This window comes from Saimiri boliviensis, chromosome 6, assembly GCF_048565385.1.
Source record: "Saimiri boliviensis isolate mSaiBol1 chromosome 6, mSaiBol1.pri, whole genome shotgun sequence".
In the NCBI taxonomy this organism is placed as follows: Eukaryota; Metazoa; Chordata; class Mammalia; order Primates; family Cebidae; genus Saimiri; species Saimiri boliviensis.
This window is the reverse complement of record NC_133454.1, coordinates 114,996,540-115,014,479: the sequence shown is the minus strand read 5'-3', so window position 1 is coordinate 115,014,479 and position 17,940 is coordinate 114,996,540. Positions and strand designations below refer to the sequence as shown.

General features: G+C 44.1%; 1 protein-coding gene across 50 annotated transcripts in view; it reads right to left on the bottom strand.

Annotated features, from left to right (window-relative positions):
- The window catches only part of MADD (MAP kinase activating death domain), a 64,249-nt gene that overhangs the window by 14,499 nt on the left and 31,810 nt on the right, over window positions 1-17,940 (bottom strand). For 41 of the 50 annotated variants that reach the window (XM_074401395.1, XM_074401397.1, XM_074401398.1 and 38 more), the window contains 5 exons: window positions 8,406-8,514; window positions 8,063-8,125; window positions 7,705-7,825; window positions 7,494-7,599; window positions 5,297-5,407 (listed from right to left, as the gene is read on the bottom strand). In XM_074401395.1, coding sequence (XP_074257496.1) covers window positions 5,297-5,407; window positions 7,494-7,599; window positions 7,705-7,825; window positions 8,063-8,125; window positions 8,406-8,514 — 510 coding nt within the window. The remainder of the gene's footprint in view (window positions 1-5,296; window positions 5,408-7,493; window positions 7,600-7,704; window positions 7,826-8,062; window positions 8,126-8,405; window positions 8,515-17,940) is intronic. The other 9 variants (XM_074401402.1, XM_010334218.3, XM_010334242.3 and 6 more) reach the window with 1 other exon arrangement.

Below are 17,940 nucleotides of genomic sequence, written 5' to 3'. Positions count from 1 at the left end.
TTTTAGGGACAGTCATACATCCCTCCCAGAGAGCTCTGGGCCAACAATTCCCCATCCAGCAATCAAATTCCTATCAGCTTCCTCAGCATAGTCTCATCTGCTGGCCACTGGTCACCAGGGAAGTGATTTCAGATGCTTTGGTCTCAGCCCTGTATCTCTTAAATATTATTAAAGATTCCAAAGAGCTTTTGTTTATGTGAGTTATATTTATAGGTATTTACATACTAGAAATTTAAATGGAAATTTCTCAAATGAGTAATTATACAATTAATGATTCATTAATAGCCCATTACATAGTAATATAAGTAACAATTTTTTGTAAAATAACTATATTTTCCAAAAAAGAAAAAGATAGAGAAAAGAATGGCACTGTTTCACATTTTTGCAAATCTCTTTCATGTTTGACTTAACAGCAAATAGTTGCATCCTCCTATCTGCTTCTGCATTCAGCCTGTTGCAATACGTTGCTTTGCTTGAGGTATATGAAGAAAACTTGACCTCCCAGATACATATTTGGAAAATGGAAGAGAATTTTCATAGCCTTTTCAGAAAAATAGGCGTATTCTTCTTTAACACTATACCAGAACTTGAGAAGGAGCAGCCTCTTCTTTTTTTAGAGAAAAGGTCCTGCTCTTTCACCCAGGCTGGAGTGCAGTGGCACAACCATAGCTTACTACAGTTTTGAACTCCTGGGCTTAAGTGACATTCCTGCCTCAGCCCAAGTACTTGGGATTACAGGCATAAACGGCCACACTCAGTGATAGCAGCTTTAAAAAAAAATTTTTTTAAGATGGGGTTTCACCATATTGGTCATGCTGGTCTCGAACTCCTGATCTCTGGTGATCTGCTCACCTCAGCCTCCCAAAGTGCTGGGATTACAGGAGTGAGCCACCACGCCCGGCTGATAGCGGCTTTTTTTTTTTTTGAGACGGAGTTTCACTCTTGTTACCCAGGCTGGAGTGCAATGGCGCGATCTTGGCTCACCGCCACCTCCGCCTCCTGGGTTCAAGCAATTCTCCTACCTCAGCCTCCTGAGTAGCTGGGATTACAGGCAAGCGCCACCATGCCCAGCTAATTTTTTTGTATTTTTAGTAGAGACAGGGTTTCACCATGTTGACCAGGATGGTCTCGATCTCGACCTCGTGATCCACCCGCCTCGGCCTCCCAAAGTGCGGGATTACAGGCTCGAGCCACCGCGCCCGGCACTTTTTTTTTTTTTTTTTTTTGAGACGGAGTTTCGCTCTTGTTACCCAGGCTGGAGTGCAATGGCGCGATCTCGGCTCACCGCAACCTCCGCTTCCTGGGTTCAGGCAATTCTCCTGCCTCAGCCTCCTGAGTAGCTGGGATTACAGGCACGTGCCACCATGCCCAGCTAATTTTTTGTACTTTTAGTAGAGATGGGGTTTCACCATGTTGACCAGGATGATCTCAATCTCTCGACCTCGTGATCCACCCGCCTCGGCCTCCCAAAGTGCTGGGATTACAGGCTTGAGCCACCGCGCCCGGCCTGATAGCAGCTTTTTAAAGTTAGTTCAGTGTGGAATCTGAAAGCACATCAATGAGCATTTTACACTGTTACATTAAAATCCATTTAGGCTGGACATTGTGGCTCATTCCTGTAATCCCAACACTTTGGGAGCCCAAGTTGGGAGTTTCGTTTGAGCCGAGGCAGGAGTTGGAGACCAGCCTGGGCAACACAGTGAGACCCTATTCTCCATACTTTTGTTTTTTTGAAACAGGGTCTCCCTCTGTCACCCAGGCTGGAATGCAGTGGTGCTATCATGGCTCACTGCAGCTTCAACAGTGAGCTCAAGTGATCCTCCCACCTCAGCCTCCCAAGCAGCTGGAACTACAGGTGCATGCCACCACATCCGGCTAATTGTTTTATTTTTATTAGAAATGGGGTCTCCCAGCCGGGCGCGGTGGCTCAAGCCTGTAATCCCAGCACTTTGGGAGGCCGAGGCGGGTGGATCACGAGGTCAAGAGATCGAGACCATCCTGGCCAATATGGTGAAACCCCGTCTCTACTAAAAATACAAAAAATTAGCTGGGCATGGTGACACATGCCTGTAATCCGAGCTACTCAGGAGGCTGAGGCAGGAGAACTGCCTGAACCCAGGAGGCGGAGGTTGCGGTGAGCCGAGATCGCGCCATTGCACTCCAGCCTGGGTAACAAGAGGAAAAACTCCGTCTCAAAAGAAAAAAAAAAAGAAAAGAAAAAAAAAAGAAATGGGGTCTCCCTATGTTGCCCAGGCTGAAAATAAAATTTTACTTAAAAATTAAAAATAAGGCCAGGTGCAATGGCTCAAGCCTGTAATTCCAGCATTTTGGGAGGCTGAGGTGGGTGGATCGCCTGAGGTCAGGTGTTCTAAGACCAGCCTGGCCAACATGCATGAACAAAGCGATTAAGTTCACCTTGAAAATCAAGGTCACAGCTCTACTAAAAATACAAAAACTTAGCTGGGTATGTTGGTGTGTGCCTGTAATCCCAGCTACTAGGGTGGCTGAGGCAGGAGAATCACTTGGACTCAGGAGGCAGAGATTGTAGTGAGCTGAGACTGCACTACTGCACTCCACCCTGGGCAAGAGTGAAACTCTGTCTCAAAAAAAAAAAAAAAAAAAATTGGCCGGGCACAGTGGCTCAAGCCTGTAATCCCAGCACTTTGGGAGGCCGAGGTGGGTGGATCACGAGGTCAAGAGATCGAGACCATCCTGGTCAACATGGTGAAACCCCGTCTCTACTAAAAATACAAAAAATTAGCTGGGCATGGTGGCACACGCCTGTAATCTCAGCTACTCAGGAGGCTGAAGCAGGAGAATTGCCTAAACCCAGGAGGCGGAGGTTGCGGTGAGCTGAGATCGAGCCATTGCACTCCAGCCTGGGAAACAAGAGCGAAACTCCATCTCAAATAAATAAATAAAGAAAGAAAGAAAGAAAAAAAGATTCATATATCTGCCTTCCATTTTGAGTAGATCTTTCATCCATACTTGAATTTATAACATCATACATTGGTATTTAGAAAACACTGGCTGGGTGCAGTGGCTCATGCCTATAATCCCAGCACTTTGGAAGGCCAAGGCAGATGAATCAAGAGGTCAGGAGTTTGAGACCAGCCTGGCCAACATGCTGAAATCCCGTCCCTACTAAAAATACAAAAAAATTAGCTGGGCACGGTGGTGGGTGCCTATAATCCCAGCTACTTGGGAGGCTGACGCAGAAGAATTGCTTGAACTCAAAAGGCAGAGCTTACTGTGAGCCAAGATTGCACCACTGCATTCCAGTCCCGTGACAGTGTGAGACTCCATCTCAAAAAAAAAAAGAAAGGAAAAAAAAAAAATTGCTTCATTGAGTTACGCAGCTCTTCCAAATGTTGACATATTTTGTAATATTAAATATTTTTAAAATCACATTCATTAATATCACCATCAATCTCATTAGAAAAGTCTTTAAATATTGGGAAGCTTCAAGTTTAAAACTCTGCCAAAATTCTCATTTTCACTTAAAAGCTGAATCTCATCATTGGCAACAAATACTGTCAGTTGTTTTTCTTGAAACAACAGGTTCACTTCATTAACTTAAGGAAAATGTCTGCCAAATATCCAACTCTGAATAACCACGGTTTGCTAGTTGTCGAGTAAAAATGATGTTCCATGAACAAAGCGACCAAGTTCACCTTGCAACTCAAGGTCGCAAATTGCTTTTCTTCAAAAAAACCCATCATACTGGGTTTGCAACAGAGATGCTTTATGTGTACTTCCCATTTTGTCACACAGAATATTAAAAACATTTATAATCAATGATCAAGATTTTTTTTTTCGTAGACAGAGTCTCGCTCTGTCGCCAGGCGCCAGGCTGGAGTGCAGTGGCACGATCTTGGCTCACTGCAATCTACACCTCCCGGGTTCAAGCCAGTCTCCTGCCTCACCCTCCCAAGTAGCTAGGGCTAACACGCCACCACACCCAGCTAATTTTTTTTTTTTTTTTTTTTTTTGAGACGGAGTTTCGCTCTTGTTACCCAGGCTGGAGTGCAATGGCACGATCTCGGCTCACCGCAACCTCCGCCTCCTGGGCTCAGGCAATTCTCCTGCCTCAGCCTCCTGAGTAGCTGGGATTACAGGCATGCGCCACCATGCCCAGCTAGTTTTTTTGTATTTTTAGTAGAGACGAGGTTTCACCATGTTGACCAGGATGGTCTCGATCTTTTGACCTCGTGATCCACCCGCCTCGGCCTCCCAAAGTGCTGGGATTACAGGCTTGAGCCACCGTGCCCGGCCTCGCTAATTTTTATATTATTAGTACAGATGGGGTTTCACCATGTTGGCCAGTATGGTCTCGATCTCTTGACCTTGTGATCTCCCTACCTCAGCCTCCCAAACTGCTGGGATTACAGGCATGAGCCACCACGCCTGGTCAATGATCAAGATTTAATAAAAGTAATAGTCTTCACTGCTTCTTCAAGGACATTTATAAGCACAACTGGCATTTTTAAAAAACTGAGAGTGCAAGCCAGGTGTGGTGGCTCACATCTGTAATCCCAGAACTTTGGGAGGCTGAGGTAGGTGGATCACTTAAGATCAGGAGTTTGAGACCAGTCTGGCCAACATGGCAAATAAATCCCTGTCTCTACTAGAAATACAAAAATTAACTGGGCGTGGTGGTGCATGCTGGTAATAATCCCAGTTATTCAGGAGGCTGAAGCAGGAGAATTGCTTGAACCTGGGAGGCGGAGATTGCAGTGAGCCAAAATCATGCCACCGCACTCTAGCCTGGGCAACAAGAGAGCAAAACTCTGCTTCCAAACACACACACACATTAGCTGGGTGTGGTGGCATGCACCTGTAATCCCAGCTACTCATGAGTCTGAGGCACAAGAAAAAACAAAAAAAAAACCTGAGAGTGTATGGAGGCAAGGAATACAACAGCTACTGGCATACTTTGGGGCCACTGTCTTCGCCTGGGTTAAAGTACCAGCAGTTTTACCCACCACTGCTTTGGTACCGTCAGTGCAAATGTAACCCGGTGAAAACGGCAAATAACATTTTTAGAATGTTATTTTGTTTGAAATGATTTTCATCCTCTGAATCCTCAGCAGTCCACAGACCACACATCAAAACTGATGCATTATAATGGTTTTATATAGAGAATCCCATCAGCAAATACAGGGACTAAAGCCTCATTTAGAGTCAAAGACAACTGCTCCATTTTCCAAACCAGGGGTGAACTGGACTGCAAGTGACACAAACCAAGAAATGACCCATGGGGAAGGAAGCCTAAGGGGTGGCCAGTTGCGCTTACCAGATTTGCCAGCTGATCAAGCACCTCATTGATTTGCTGGCTGTACACAAGCCCAATGTGCGACTTTCCCATTAGCCGCCTCACCTTCTTGCGGATGTCATTCTTATTTACCTGAAAAGCCAGAACAGGAATCTTAACAAGGGATCTGCTCTCCTCTCAACAGAGGTAGAGAGAAGAGAATGTACAAGTGGGTTTCCTACTATCTAGAGACATGGAATTCTGAAAGACCACATCACTGAACATGGGTGAAAACTTCCAACTGTGTATTCTGCCACAATGAGGGGAGGAAAAGCCCTGGCTCTGTCTCTAGTTAGCTTCTGCAGAAAAGTGGCTCTTAGAGCAGTTCTGGTTCCAGGGGACACTTTCTCCCTATCCCCACTTAATTCCACAACATTCACCCCTACAGGGGCTCTAAAACCCGCCAGGGCTCTTCACAGGATAATTCAGAAACAATGACTTAAGAGTGGCAACACCACACTGGTTGTAGCCAAGACACCTCTGAAGGTTAGGGTTCAGTATCCTTTCCCAGCCAGTCAACTGGCATCCTCCAAATTCTGCAGAGTACAGTGAAACTTACACCAAGAAATGAAGCAGACCAAGAGGGGCTGGGGGCATTCATTCCCTGCATTTGATCAACTGATCCCTTCACACTTAAGCAGGTTGAGGAGAACAGAAGGAGGAGAAACCCAGTGGCTCCTTCTCCAAACAGTTCTCTTCTGCCCATCAACTTATGTTTCCCTTTCAGAACAGAACTCTTCTACTTGGTAACATACTTCTTCCACAGCTATTAAAACCAAGTACAACCAAATTAAGTTAGAATCTACTATTACTTTGTTAATGGGTGGCTCTTTTTTTTAACTATAGAAAATTCTGTAAGATACAGGGCAATGCTGAAAAACAAAATCTGAACATCATTCCTTTTTTTTTGAGACGGATTTTTGCTTTTGTTGCCCAGGCTGGAGTGTAATGGCACGACCTCGGCTCACTGCAACCTCCATCTCCTAAGTTCAAGCGATTCTTCTGCCTCAGTCTCCCAAGTAGCTGGGATTACAGGTGTGAGCCACCACACCCAGCTAACTTTTGTATTTTTAGTAGAGACAGGGTTTCACCATATTGGTCAGGCTGGTCTCGAACTCCTGATCTCAGGTGCTCCATTGCCTTGGCCTCCCAAAGTGCTGGGATTATAGGTATGAGCCACTGTGCCCAGCCTTGAGCATCCTTTCTGAGGTTTTATAATTTACTACTGCAAAAAAAAAATTAATTCATTGTATTTTATGGGAAGCTCTACTGATACTAAAACTATTTAGTAAAAGGAGGCCATATAAATTTCAAAATAAACAAATAATGGCTGGGCATGATGGCTCATGCCTGTAATCCCAGCACTTTGGGAGCCTGAGGCAGGCGGATCACTTGAGGTCAGGAATTCAACACCTGGCCAACTGGCTGAAACTCCATATCTACTAAAAATAGAATAATTAGCCAGGCATGGTGGTAGACACCTGTAATCCCAGCTACTACTCAGGAGGCTGAGGCAGGAGAATTGCTTGAACCCAGGAGGCAGAGAATGTGGTAAGCCAAGATCGCACCACTGCACTCCAGCCTGGGCAACAGAGTGAGACTCCATCTCAAAAAAATGAAAATAAAGATAGATAAATAAATAATATGGAATCATCAGTTCTTGGCCAGGCACAGAGGCTCATGCCTGTAATCCCAGCACTTTGGGAGGCAGAGGTGGGTAGACCACTTGAGGTCAGGAGTTCAAGACCAGCCTGGCTAACATGGTGAAAGCCTATCTCTACTAAAAATACAAAAATTAGCTGGGTGTGGTGGTGGGCACCTGTAATCCCAGCTACTTGGGAGGCTGAGGCACAAGAATCACTTGAACTCAGGAGGCAGAGGTTGCAGTCAACTGAGACTATGCCACTGCACTCAAGCCTGGTCAACAGAGCAAGACTCAGTCTCAAAAAAAGAAACAGAATCATCAGTTCTTTCTACAATACTCCTTAGTAAAACAGGCTGGCAGCTTCAAATAAACAGAACTTTGTAAGCTGGCAGAGAGGCCTCAGACTTTCAATCAAGAAGACAGCCCTAAGTAAGATACCTTGATAGCTTCCCAGCTGCTCTGAAATTCAGGTGACAGGAACAAGCCTTGCCCTTCTAGCATCAGTGGAGCTGAACACAGCAAAACTGACATTACCTTCATCAGCAGCATGTAGGAGATGAGGTTGTGCAAAAGTGTAGCCAGCAGGCGATCTTCATCATCTTCCAGGCGCTTCCGGTCATGTTCTCCCAGGGACAGGTACCTAAGCAGAAGACCAAGCACAAGTCGGCCCTCAAGTGGGAGACCACAGAACTAACTGAGAGAAGGCTGAATTTGCATATTCCCAATGGTTTCCTAAGCCCCATACCTGTCAATCATTTCCTGGGGACCCTGGTCCATACCCATCCCTTCTCTCTCCAACATCACAGCATCTAAGAAGGCATCTTCCCAGAATTGCATTTGGTCCCATAAAGTAGAACGCTCTTTGCCTGTGTAGAATAAAGGTTTTTTAGGGGGCTTATTTAACTTTTAAGAATATAGCTGCCAAACAAAAATAAAGAGTAAAATCCAGATAAAAGAGAATAATTACAAATTTCAGGGCAAAGGAAACACAACCTCTCTACCCACATCTAACATGCCTGCCACCAGCCCCAGATGCCTCCAAGTAAGGCCCAGTCCCTCCCAAGGAGGAGGGATGAACACAGCACACAAATAAATGTGGTTACTTATAGAAAAGGTCTCCATAGCTGCATCCTCTAACTGGTCCCACATGGATCCTTTGTCCCTTCCTGCCAATTGCAGAGCAGGAAGGACCATGGTAGCAAGAAAGGAAAGAAAGGAAGACAGAAAGGCAGAGGCTGTTGATTAATACCGAAACCCAATCTTGTCCAGTTTTCACCTACTGCTTGTTCTAGACCCAGTAAGTCGCTTGCTCCAGATGTAAAAATGCTGTCTAATGTCAGCATTGAGATCAGTAGAAAGCCAAGCAGCTACTTGTTCAGTGTGACCCTTTCCCCTGGCTGAGCCAGCTTTCTCCAGTGCAAGGGGCCTTCCCAGGACGTTTCTCACCTAGGAGTCCTTCATAGAGGTAGACTCGCTGGCTCACATCTTCAGAAGCACGAATTGGACTGCCTGCCAGCTTCTCCTTTACACTTGGCTTCAAGCTGTGGGCTTTACCCTAGAGAGAAGAGGTGACAGGTCAGTGGCCAGAGGTACCAATGAACAGGGGCATAGGAAACCAAGGATTTCACTAAGAGGCTCTCACACCAGTCACTATCCATCAGCAACATAAACTCCAGTACCCCTGCTTCAAGTCCACTTACGCTGCTTTCTGTTACTGGCTCCTAAACTATAAAATCAAGTTTTCATTTTTGACTTATCTTTACTTTTTAGTCTCTGTAAGATTATTTTCTCTTTAAAGCAACAATGCCAACAATCAGACTAATTCTCTATGTGGCAACATAACACAGCAGAAAAAACCCAGGGTTTGCTGTCAGACTGACCAGGTTCAGATCCCTGCCTCTTATTGGCTGTGTGACCTTAGGTACAAAAATTAGCTTCTCTGAGCCTCATTTTCCTTATCTGTCAAAGGAAGGTTATAATACCTACCTCATAGGACTATTTTACAAGGATTACATCTGAAGATACATATAAGGCACTTAACGGTGCTTAACACATGGCCAGTAATTGAGTAATTTCTTCTTTCCTATCATCTCTTTCTGCTCCTAAGAAATATCACTAACTTCATCTGCCACTTCTGAGTAGATTTTCTATTCATTAAAAGATTTTCAACTAGGCAAGAAGTAGGTAATATCATGCCATTTTACAACATATAAAACAGAATAAGTAAATAAGCAACTGATCAAAGGTTATTGGGTAAGAACATCATGCCATTTTACAACACATCAAATAGAATAAGTAGAGAAGCGAACTGATGAGAGGTTACTGGGTAAGGCCTAATCAGTGTAACTAAATACCAGTCTCCTGGTTCACAGCCCAATATTTTACTATGAACCACGTGACTTTACATTATTTGTTTCTTATTAAAACAGCCTTGTTTGAGCAAAGAAATTCAGGTAACTACACTCAGCAGCTCTGTATAAAGAGCCCTTACCCACCAGCATAGGACAGATATGAATTTGTTTCAGGAAGATGCCAGAAAAGGTAGCACACAGCTGAATGGCTTCCTGCAAGACCGTTAACTCTGTCCTATCTATTTTACCATTTGGAATGGAAACGCATTGGAGTAATTTTAAATACTCTTATTAAAAAGCAGCCCACTTTGGCCAGGCGCGATAGCTCACGTCTGTAGTCCTAGCACTTTGGGAGGCTGAAGCAGGAGGAACACTTAAGCCCAGAAGTTCAAGACCAGCCTGGGCAATGTAGCAACACCCTGTTTCTATAAAAAAAAATAAAAATCTTAGCCAGGAGGGATGGTGCATGCCTGTAGTCCCAGCTACGTGGGAGGCTGAGGCAGGAGGATTTCTTGAGCCCAGAAGTTTGAGGCTGTAGTAAGCCATGATCGCACCACTGCACTGCAGCCTAGGTACCAGAGCAAGACCTTGTCTCATAAGTAAATAAGTTAATTAATAAATACATATTTTTAAAAAGCAACAAAAAAATAAAACAGCCTAGGGCAGTAATGTCAGGAATATGGCCAAGTACCCCTGGAACTCATCCCTGTCACAAAGAGAGCCAGAAGGATGAATAAACAGCAATACTTTAACAAATACAACTGAGGGAGAGTGTGGGGGTGCATCAGAAAGGGAGACAGGAACGCTGATGAGCACTGAAACTCAGGATGGCCACATAGAGAACAGAAGGCAACATCAGGCCTCCATCCCCATCCCCCTTCCCCCATCCAGGATCAGCTGGGAATAAGGAGGAACTTCTCCCTACAGCAAGGAAGCAAGCAAGACAATTCTAGAAACTTCCACCAACACCTTGGACACCTACAGACTCCACCACTAGCTTCCCTGCAGTCCTCTAAGCACTAAGCCCAGCTCAAGGAGCTGCCTGGAAGTCCATACAGCTATGCTGCCTCCAGAGGAGGAGCCAATACTGTATGCCAGCCCCTGTGGCCTGTGTGGCTACTATGCTATGCCATCTTGGAATTGGAACTATGGTGGGAGTGTTTTGTTCTGGGGGCAGATGGCCACAGATCACCTTCATTCCTGAGGCTAAGCCACCACCAAACCACTCCAACAAGATGTCCTGACAATCTAAGCCAAGCTGTGAGCATCTATTACACCATTCCCCAAGAAACCAAGTGGAGGCAGGGCCATTCCATCTACCCCTCCCCTGTCCCCTTGGGCTGGAGCTGAAGCAGTACCCTATCTACTGGGCAAACAGTAGATTGCTGAGAGCAGCAATCTAAGGTGAAGCAGCACTCTGTATTCCAGGAAATGGTGACCCAGGGCAGTCATGCATCCTAATACCTAACCTGAAGCCGCACCCTGCATTCCAGGGATACTGTGCCAGAACAGTTATGCCCACGCTAGGCCTGTGCTAAAGCAGCACATTGTCTCCAGGGGAATTGGTGGCTGGCCAAGCTGAGCAGCTGTGCATTTCAGGGCTGAGCTGACACAGTACCCCATGTCCTAGGGAAACAGAGCAGTGGTTGAGCCGAGATACCTTGCCCTGGCCTAACAACTTAGTACCCTGCTTCCCTGGAACTGGCCTTGTCCTAGAGTCTGAGTTGCTAAGATACCCTCTTCCTAGGGTGTGGAGTCATTGTTGTGCTGCTCCCTGACACCCAGGGCCCAAATGAAAGCTGTGCTCTGCCATGCCCGGGTATTTGCTGCCATTGCACCTGGCCTCACAAAGTCTTGGGATATAGCCAAGCCCCACCATCCTAGAGTCACTACTACATGGTGCCTCATTCCCTGGAACCTGAGCTGCCACTGAGGCCTATTGGCTCAGATCCCTGAATTCCAGCTGTTCCCTGCTCCCTAAGCCCAAACCTCTAGAGCACCCCTTCCTTCCCAGAGTGAGGCCAGTGCTATGGCCTATCCCCCAGTGTTAGAATCCCAGTTATGAGCCAGTCCACTGGGCCTGAGCTGCTAGCAGGTGCCTCAGATCCTCACTCTGTGGGCAACCTACATCCAACCTTGCCACAGAGAGCAAACCTGCACCCAATATCCAGGTGCCACAATAGGTTTGTGAGACCCTAAGCCTAGAACCCTGACCCTACAGCCACGCCAAGCATCTGTACCTGGAACCTAGTGCCTCTGCAGTTGCTTGTAGGCCACATCTTGATATCAAGAGGGATTCTCTTGGCTAATTCACTCCATTGTGAGGAAAATTAGAATAGGATAACTCTAAAAGTCCTTGATGCCAAGGATCTTAAGAACATATACCACCACTGCCAATGCCACACTTCTATAGCCTAGGACTCTGAGGCACCTGCAGTTATTGCTCATGTTAAATGCAGCTGAAGAAGCTACACAGAAAATATACCACTGCATCTATCCAAAAACAGAGTCACCACACACTTCCCAACTGGCACACTACAACCCAACTGCACGTGAAAGTCTTTATGAAAGCCACTCCAGAAAGTTTGGAAGTGACTGTTCTGCCAGATGTATGGATATCAACACGGAGACATAAGAAACATGAAAAAAAAAAAAAAAAGGACATATGATTCCACCAAAGGAACATAATAACTCTTTGGTAATAGATCCCAGTGAAAAGGAAATCAATTAACTGCCAGAAAATAAATTCAAAATAATAATCTTAAGGAAATGCAATGAAATACAAGAAAATACAGATCAATGATTCAACAACATCAGAAAAACAATTCATGGTATGAATTAGAAACTCAACAAAAAGATAAAAATCATAAAAAAGAATCTAATAGAAATCTTGCAGTTGAGTAATTCAATGAAGTTTAAGAAATATAATACAGAACTACAACAGTAGACCTGATCAGGCAGAAAAATGACTCTACATTTAAAGATAAGTCATTTGAAATTACTCACGGGGAAAAAAAGAAATAAGATGAAAAAGAGTGAAGAAAGTCTACAACACTTAGGGGATACCATTAAGTAAACAAATGTTCATATGATTGGATTTTCAAAGGGAAAAGGGGAAAGACATAGAAAACCTATTTAATGAAATAATAGCTGAAAACTTCCCAAGTCTGGGGAGAGATATTAACAACCAGATCTAGGAAGCTCAAAAGTCCCCAAACAGATTCAACCCAAAAAAGTCCTCTTCAAGGTATATTACAGTCGAATTGTCAAAAGTTAAAGAGAGAATTCTAAAAACAGCAAGAGAAAAGTGTTAAGTCACATTTAAGGGAATCCCTATTAAACTGACAGATTTCTCTGCAGAAACTTTATAGGCCAGCAGACAATGGGATGATATATTCAGAGTGCCACAAGAAAAAGATTTTCAGCCAAGAATACTACACCCAGCAAAACTCTGCTTCAAAAATGAAGGATAAATTAAATCTTTCCCTGACAAGAAAAAGAGTAAGGGAGTCATCACCCCTAGACTGGCCCTACAAGAAATGCTCAAGGAAGTCCTATATCTGGAAAGAAAAAGATGATAATTACTATCATGAAAATACACAACAGTTTTTTATTTTTGAGACAGACTCTCACTCTGTTGCCAGGCTGGAGTGCAATGGCAGGATCTCGGCTCACTACAACCTCCACCTCCTGGGTTCAAGCAATTCTCCTCCCTCAGCCTCCTGAGTAGCTGGGAGAACAGGTGCACACCACCACGCCCAGGTAATTTTCGTATTTTTAGTAGAGACAGGTTTTACCATATTAGCCAGAATGGTGTCAATCTCTTGACCTCCTGTTCTGCCCACCTCCGCCTCCCAAAGTGCTGAGATTACAGGTGTAAGCCACCATGCCCAGCCCATAAAAGTATTAAACCCACTGGTAGAACAGATACACAAAGGAGAAAAACAAAAGAATCAAACCTTATCTCCACAGAAAACCACCAAGTCCTAATGATAAATAAGCGAGAAAGAAAGAAACAAAGAACATACAAAATGATCATAAAACAATTAACAAAACAGGAGTAAGTCCATACCTATCAATAACAACCTTGAATGTAAATAGATTAAATTCCCTCATTTAAATAGGTAGACTAATTGAATGTATTAAAAACAACAACAGGCCGGGCGCGGTGGCTCAAGCCTGTAATCCCAGCACTTTGGGAGGCCAAGGCGGGTGGATCACGAGGTCAAGAGATCAAGACCATCCTGGTCAACATGGTGAAACCCCGTCTCTACTAAAAATACAAAAAATTAGCTGGGCATGGTGGCTCATGCCTGTAATCCCAGCTACTCAGGAGGCTGAGGCAGGAGAATTGCCTGAACCCAGGAGGCGGAGGTTGCAGTGAGCCGAGATCGCGCCATTGCACTCCAGCCTGGGTAACAAGAGCGAAACTCCGTCTCAAAAAAAAAACAACAACAACAACAACAACAACAAACACTGGACCTAACTATATGTTGCCTACAAGAAACTCATTTCACTAGTAAAGACACATACAGACTGAAAGTGAAGGGATGAAGAAAGATTTCCACACAAATAGAAACCAAAAGCAAGCAAGAGTGGCTATAATTTATCAGACAAAACAGACTTTATGTTGAAAACTAAAAAGAGACAAAGAAGGTAATTATATAGTAACAAAGGGATCACTTCAGCAAGAGGATTTAACAATTACAAATATATATGCATTCAACACCCAATACCTATATAAAGCAAATATTATTAGATCTAAATAAAGGGAGAACTCCAATTCAGTAACAGTTGGGGACTTCACCCCACTCTCAGCATTGGACAGATCTAGACAGAAAATTAACACAGAAACATTGGATTTAAACTGCATTTTAGATTTAGATTGCATTTTAGACAAATGGACCTAACAGACATTTACAGAACATTTCATCTAACAGCTGCAGAATACATATTCTTTTCATCAACATCCAGAACATTCTCTAGGACCGACCATATATCAGGCCACAAAAAAAGTAACAAATTTAAGAAAACTGAAATTTGCCAGGCACAGTGGCTCATGCCTGTAATCCAAGCACTTTGGAGGCCAAGGCAGGCAGATCACCTGAGGTCAGGAGTTCAAGACCAGCCTGACCAACATGGTGAAACCCCGTCTTAAAAAAAAAAAAAAAAAGAAAGAAAGAAAACTGAAATCATATCAAGTATCTTTTCAGACCACAAGGGAACACTGTGGTCTGAAAATTAGAAATAAATAACAAATAAACCTTTAAAATCATACAAATACATGGAAATTAAACAATATGCTCCTGAGTGATCAATAGGTCAACAAAGAAATTAAGAAGGAAATTTAAAATTTCTTCACACAAATGTTAATAAAAACACCAAAACCTATGCGATACAGCAAAAGCAGTTATTTAGAATGAAGCTTAGAGCAAATAAATGCCTACATCAAAAAAGTAGAAAGAGTTCAAATTAACTTAATAATGCATCTCAAATAACTGTGAAAACAAGAACAAACCAAACCCAAAATTAGTAGAAGAAATGATAAACATCAGAGCAGAAATAAAATTGACACTAAAAAAAAAGGCCAGGCATGGTGGCTCATGCCTGTAATCCCAGCACTCAAAGTAGGCCAAGACAGGCGGATCACCTGAGGCCAGGAGTTTGAGACCAGCCTGACCAACATGGTAAAAACCCATCTCTACAAAAAAAATTAGCTGGGTGTGGTGATGTATGTCTGTAATCCCAGCTACTCAACATGGGAGGCTGAGGCAGAAGAACTGCTTGAACCTGGGAGGTGGAGCCTGCAGTGAGCCAAGATTGTAGTGGCTGGAGCCACTACACTCCAGCCTAGACAAGAAGAGCAAAACTCCATCTCAAAATAAACAAATAAATAATCAACAAAATGAGAGGTTCATTTTTGGAAAGATGAACAAAATCCACAAACCATTAGCTAGACTAACAACAACAAAAAAAAAAGTGAAAAGACCCCCGCCAAGAAAACACCAAAAACCAAAAAAAAAGGAAACATTAAAACTGACATCACAGAAAAACAAAAAATCATTAGAGACTATGATAACCATATGCCAGCCGGGCGCGGTGGCTCAAGCCTGTAATCCCAGCACTTTGGGAGGCTGAGGTGGGTGGATCATGAGGTCAAGAGATCAAGACCATCCTGGTCAACATGGTGAAACCCCGTCTCTACTAAAAATACAAAAAATATTAGCTGGGTATGGTGGTGCGTGCCTGTAATCCCACCTACTCGGGAGGCTGAGGCAGGAGAATTGCCTGAACCCAGGAGGCAGAGGTTGCGGTGAGCCGAGATTGCGCCATTGCACTCCAGCCTGGGTAACAAGAGCAACACTCTGTCTCAAAAAAAAAAAAAAAAAAAAAAACCATATGCCAACAAAGTAGAAATGGACACATTCTTAGACATATACAATCTACCAAGATTTAACCAAGAAACAGAAAACCTGAACAGATCAATTACAAGTAATGAGACTGAATCTGTAATTAAAAGCTTCCCATAACAGGGCAGGGTGGCTTACACCTGTAATCCCAGCACTTTGGGAGGCTGAGGTAGGCAGATCACTTAAGGCCAGGAGTTTGAGACCAGCTTGGCCAACATGGTGAAACCTCATTTCTACTAAAAACGCAAAAATTAGTCAGGCGTGGTGGTGGACACCTGTAATCCCAGCTACTTGGGAGGCTGAGGCAGGAGAATCACTTGAACCTGGGAGGTGGAGGTAGCAGTGAGCCAAGATCATGCCACTGCCCTCCAGCCTGGGCAACAGAGCAAGACTCCATCTCAAAAAACAACAACAACAGCAAAAAAGAAAGGCTAGGTGTGGTGGCTCACTCCTGTAATCCCAGCACTTTGGGAGGCTCAGGTGGGCAGATCACAAGGTCAGGAGATCAAGACCATCCTCGGTAACATGGTGAAATTCCATCTCTACGAAAAATACAAAAATTAGCCGGGTGTGACGGCACACGCTTGTAGTCCCAGCTACTCGGGAGGCGAATCACTTGAACCCAGGAGGTGGAGGTTGCAGTGAGCCAAGATCATGCCACTGCACTCCAGCCTGGGCGACAGAGCAAGACTCTGTTTCAGAAAAACAAAACAAAACAAAAACAAAAAACAACAAAAAAATAAACGCCAGGACCCAATAGCTTCAGTGCAGAATTCTAAAAACATTTAAAGAACTAATACCGGCCGGGCGCAGTGGCTCAAGCCTGTAATCCCAGCACTTTGGGAGGCCGAGGCGGGTGGATCACAAGGTAGAGAGATCGAGACCATCCTGGTCAACATGGTGAAACCCCATCTCTACTAAAAATACAAAAAACTAGCTGGGCGTGGTGGCGTGTGCCTGTAATCCCAGCTACTTAGGAGGCTGAGGCAGGAGAATTGCCTGAGCCCAGAAGGCAGAGGTTGCGGTGAGCCGAGATCGTGCCATTGCACTCCAGCCTGGGTAACAAGAGCGAAACTCCGTCTCAAAGAAAAAAAAAAAAAAAAAAAGAACTAATACCAAATACAAAAGTATTTGATAAAAGTCAACATCCCTTCATGACAAAAGCTCTCAAAAAGTTAGATACAAAGGGAAAACACCTCAAAACAAGGTCATATATGACAAACCCACAACCAACATCATACTGAATGGGGAGAAGATGAATGCTTTTCCTCTAAGATTTGTAACAAGACAAGGATGTCTACTTCCACTACTTTTATTCAATTAGAAGTGCTAATCAGAGCAATTAGGCAAGAGAAAAAAATAAAGGGCATCCAAATTGGACAGGAAAAAGTCAAACTGTCCCTAAAAGCAGGCTGGGTGTTGTGGTTCACACCTGTTAATCCCAGCACTTTGGGAGACAAAGGAAGGTGGAATGCTTGAGCCCAGGAGTTTGAGACCAGTCTGGGCAACATAGCAACACCTTGTCTCTACAAAGAATACAAAAAAATCAGCTGGGCATGGTGGCGAATGCCTGTAGTCCCAGCTACCTGGGAGGCTGAGATGGAAAGGCTGTGTGAGCCCGGGAGGTGGAGGTTGCCATGAGCCAAGATTGTGCCACTGGACTACTCCAGCCTGGTTCTTCTCCCTACTCCAAAAAAAAAAAAAAAAAAAAAGAAAGAAAGAAAAAGAAAAGTAAGTTGTAGGCCGGGCGCGGTGGCTCAAGCCTGTAATCCCAGCACTTTGGGAGGCCGAGGCGGGTGGATCATGAGGTCGAGAGATCGAGATCATCCTGGTCAACATGGTGAAACCCCGTCTCTACTAAAAATACAAAAAATTAGCTGGGCATGGTGGCGTGTGCCTGTAATCCCAGCTACTCAGGAGGCTGAGGCAGGAGAATTGCCTGAACCCAGGAGGCGGAGGTTGCGGTGAGCCGAGATCGTGCCATTGCACTCCAGCCTGGGTTAACAAGAGCGAAACTCCGTCTCAAAAAAAAAAAAAAAAAAAGAAAAGAAAAGTAAGTTGTAAAAGCTCCACTAGAAAATCAACATATAAAAATCAGTAGTGTATCTACATACCAACAATAAAATAGCAGAAAAAGAAATCAAGAAGGCAATCTCATTTACAATAGCCACAAATTAATGCCCTAAGAATAAATTCAACCAAGGAGGTAAAAGATCTCTA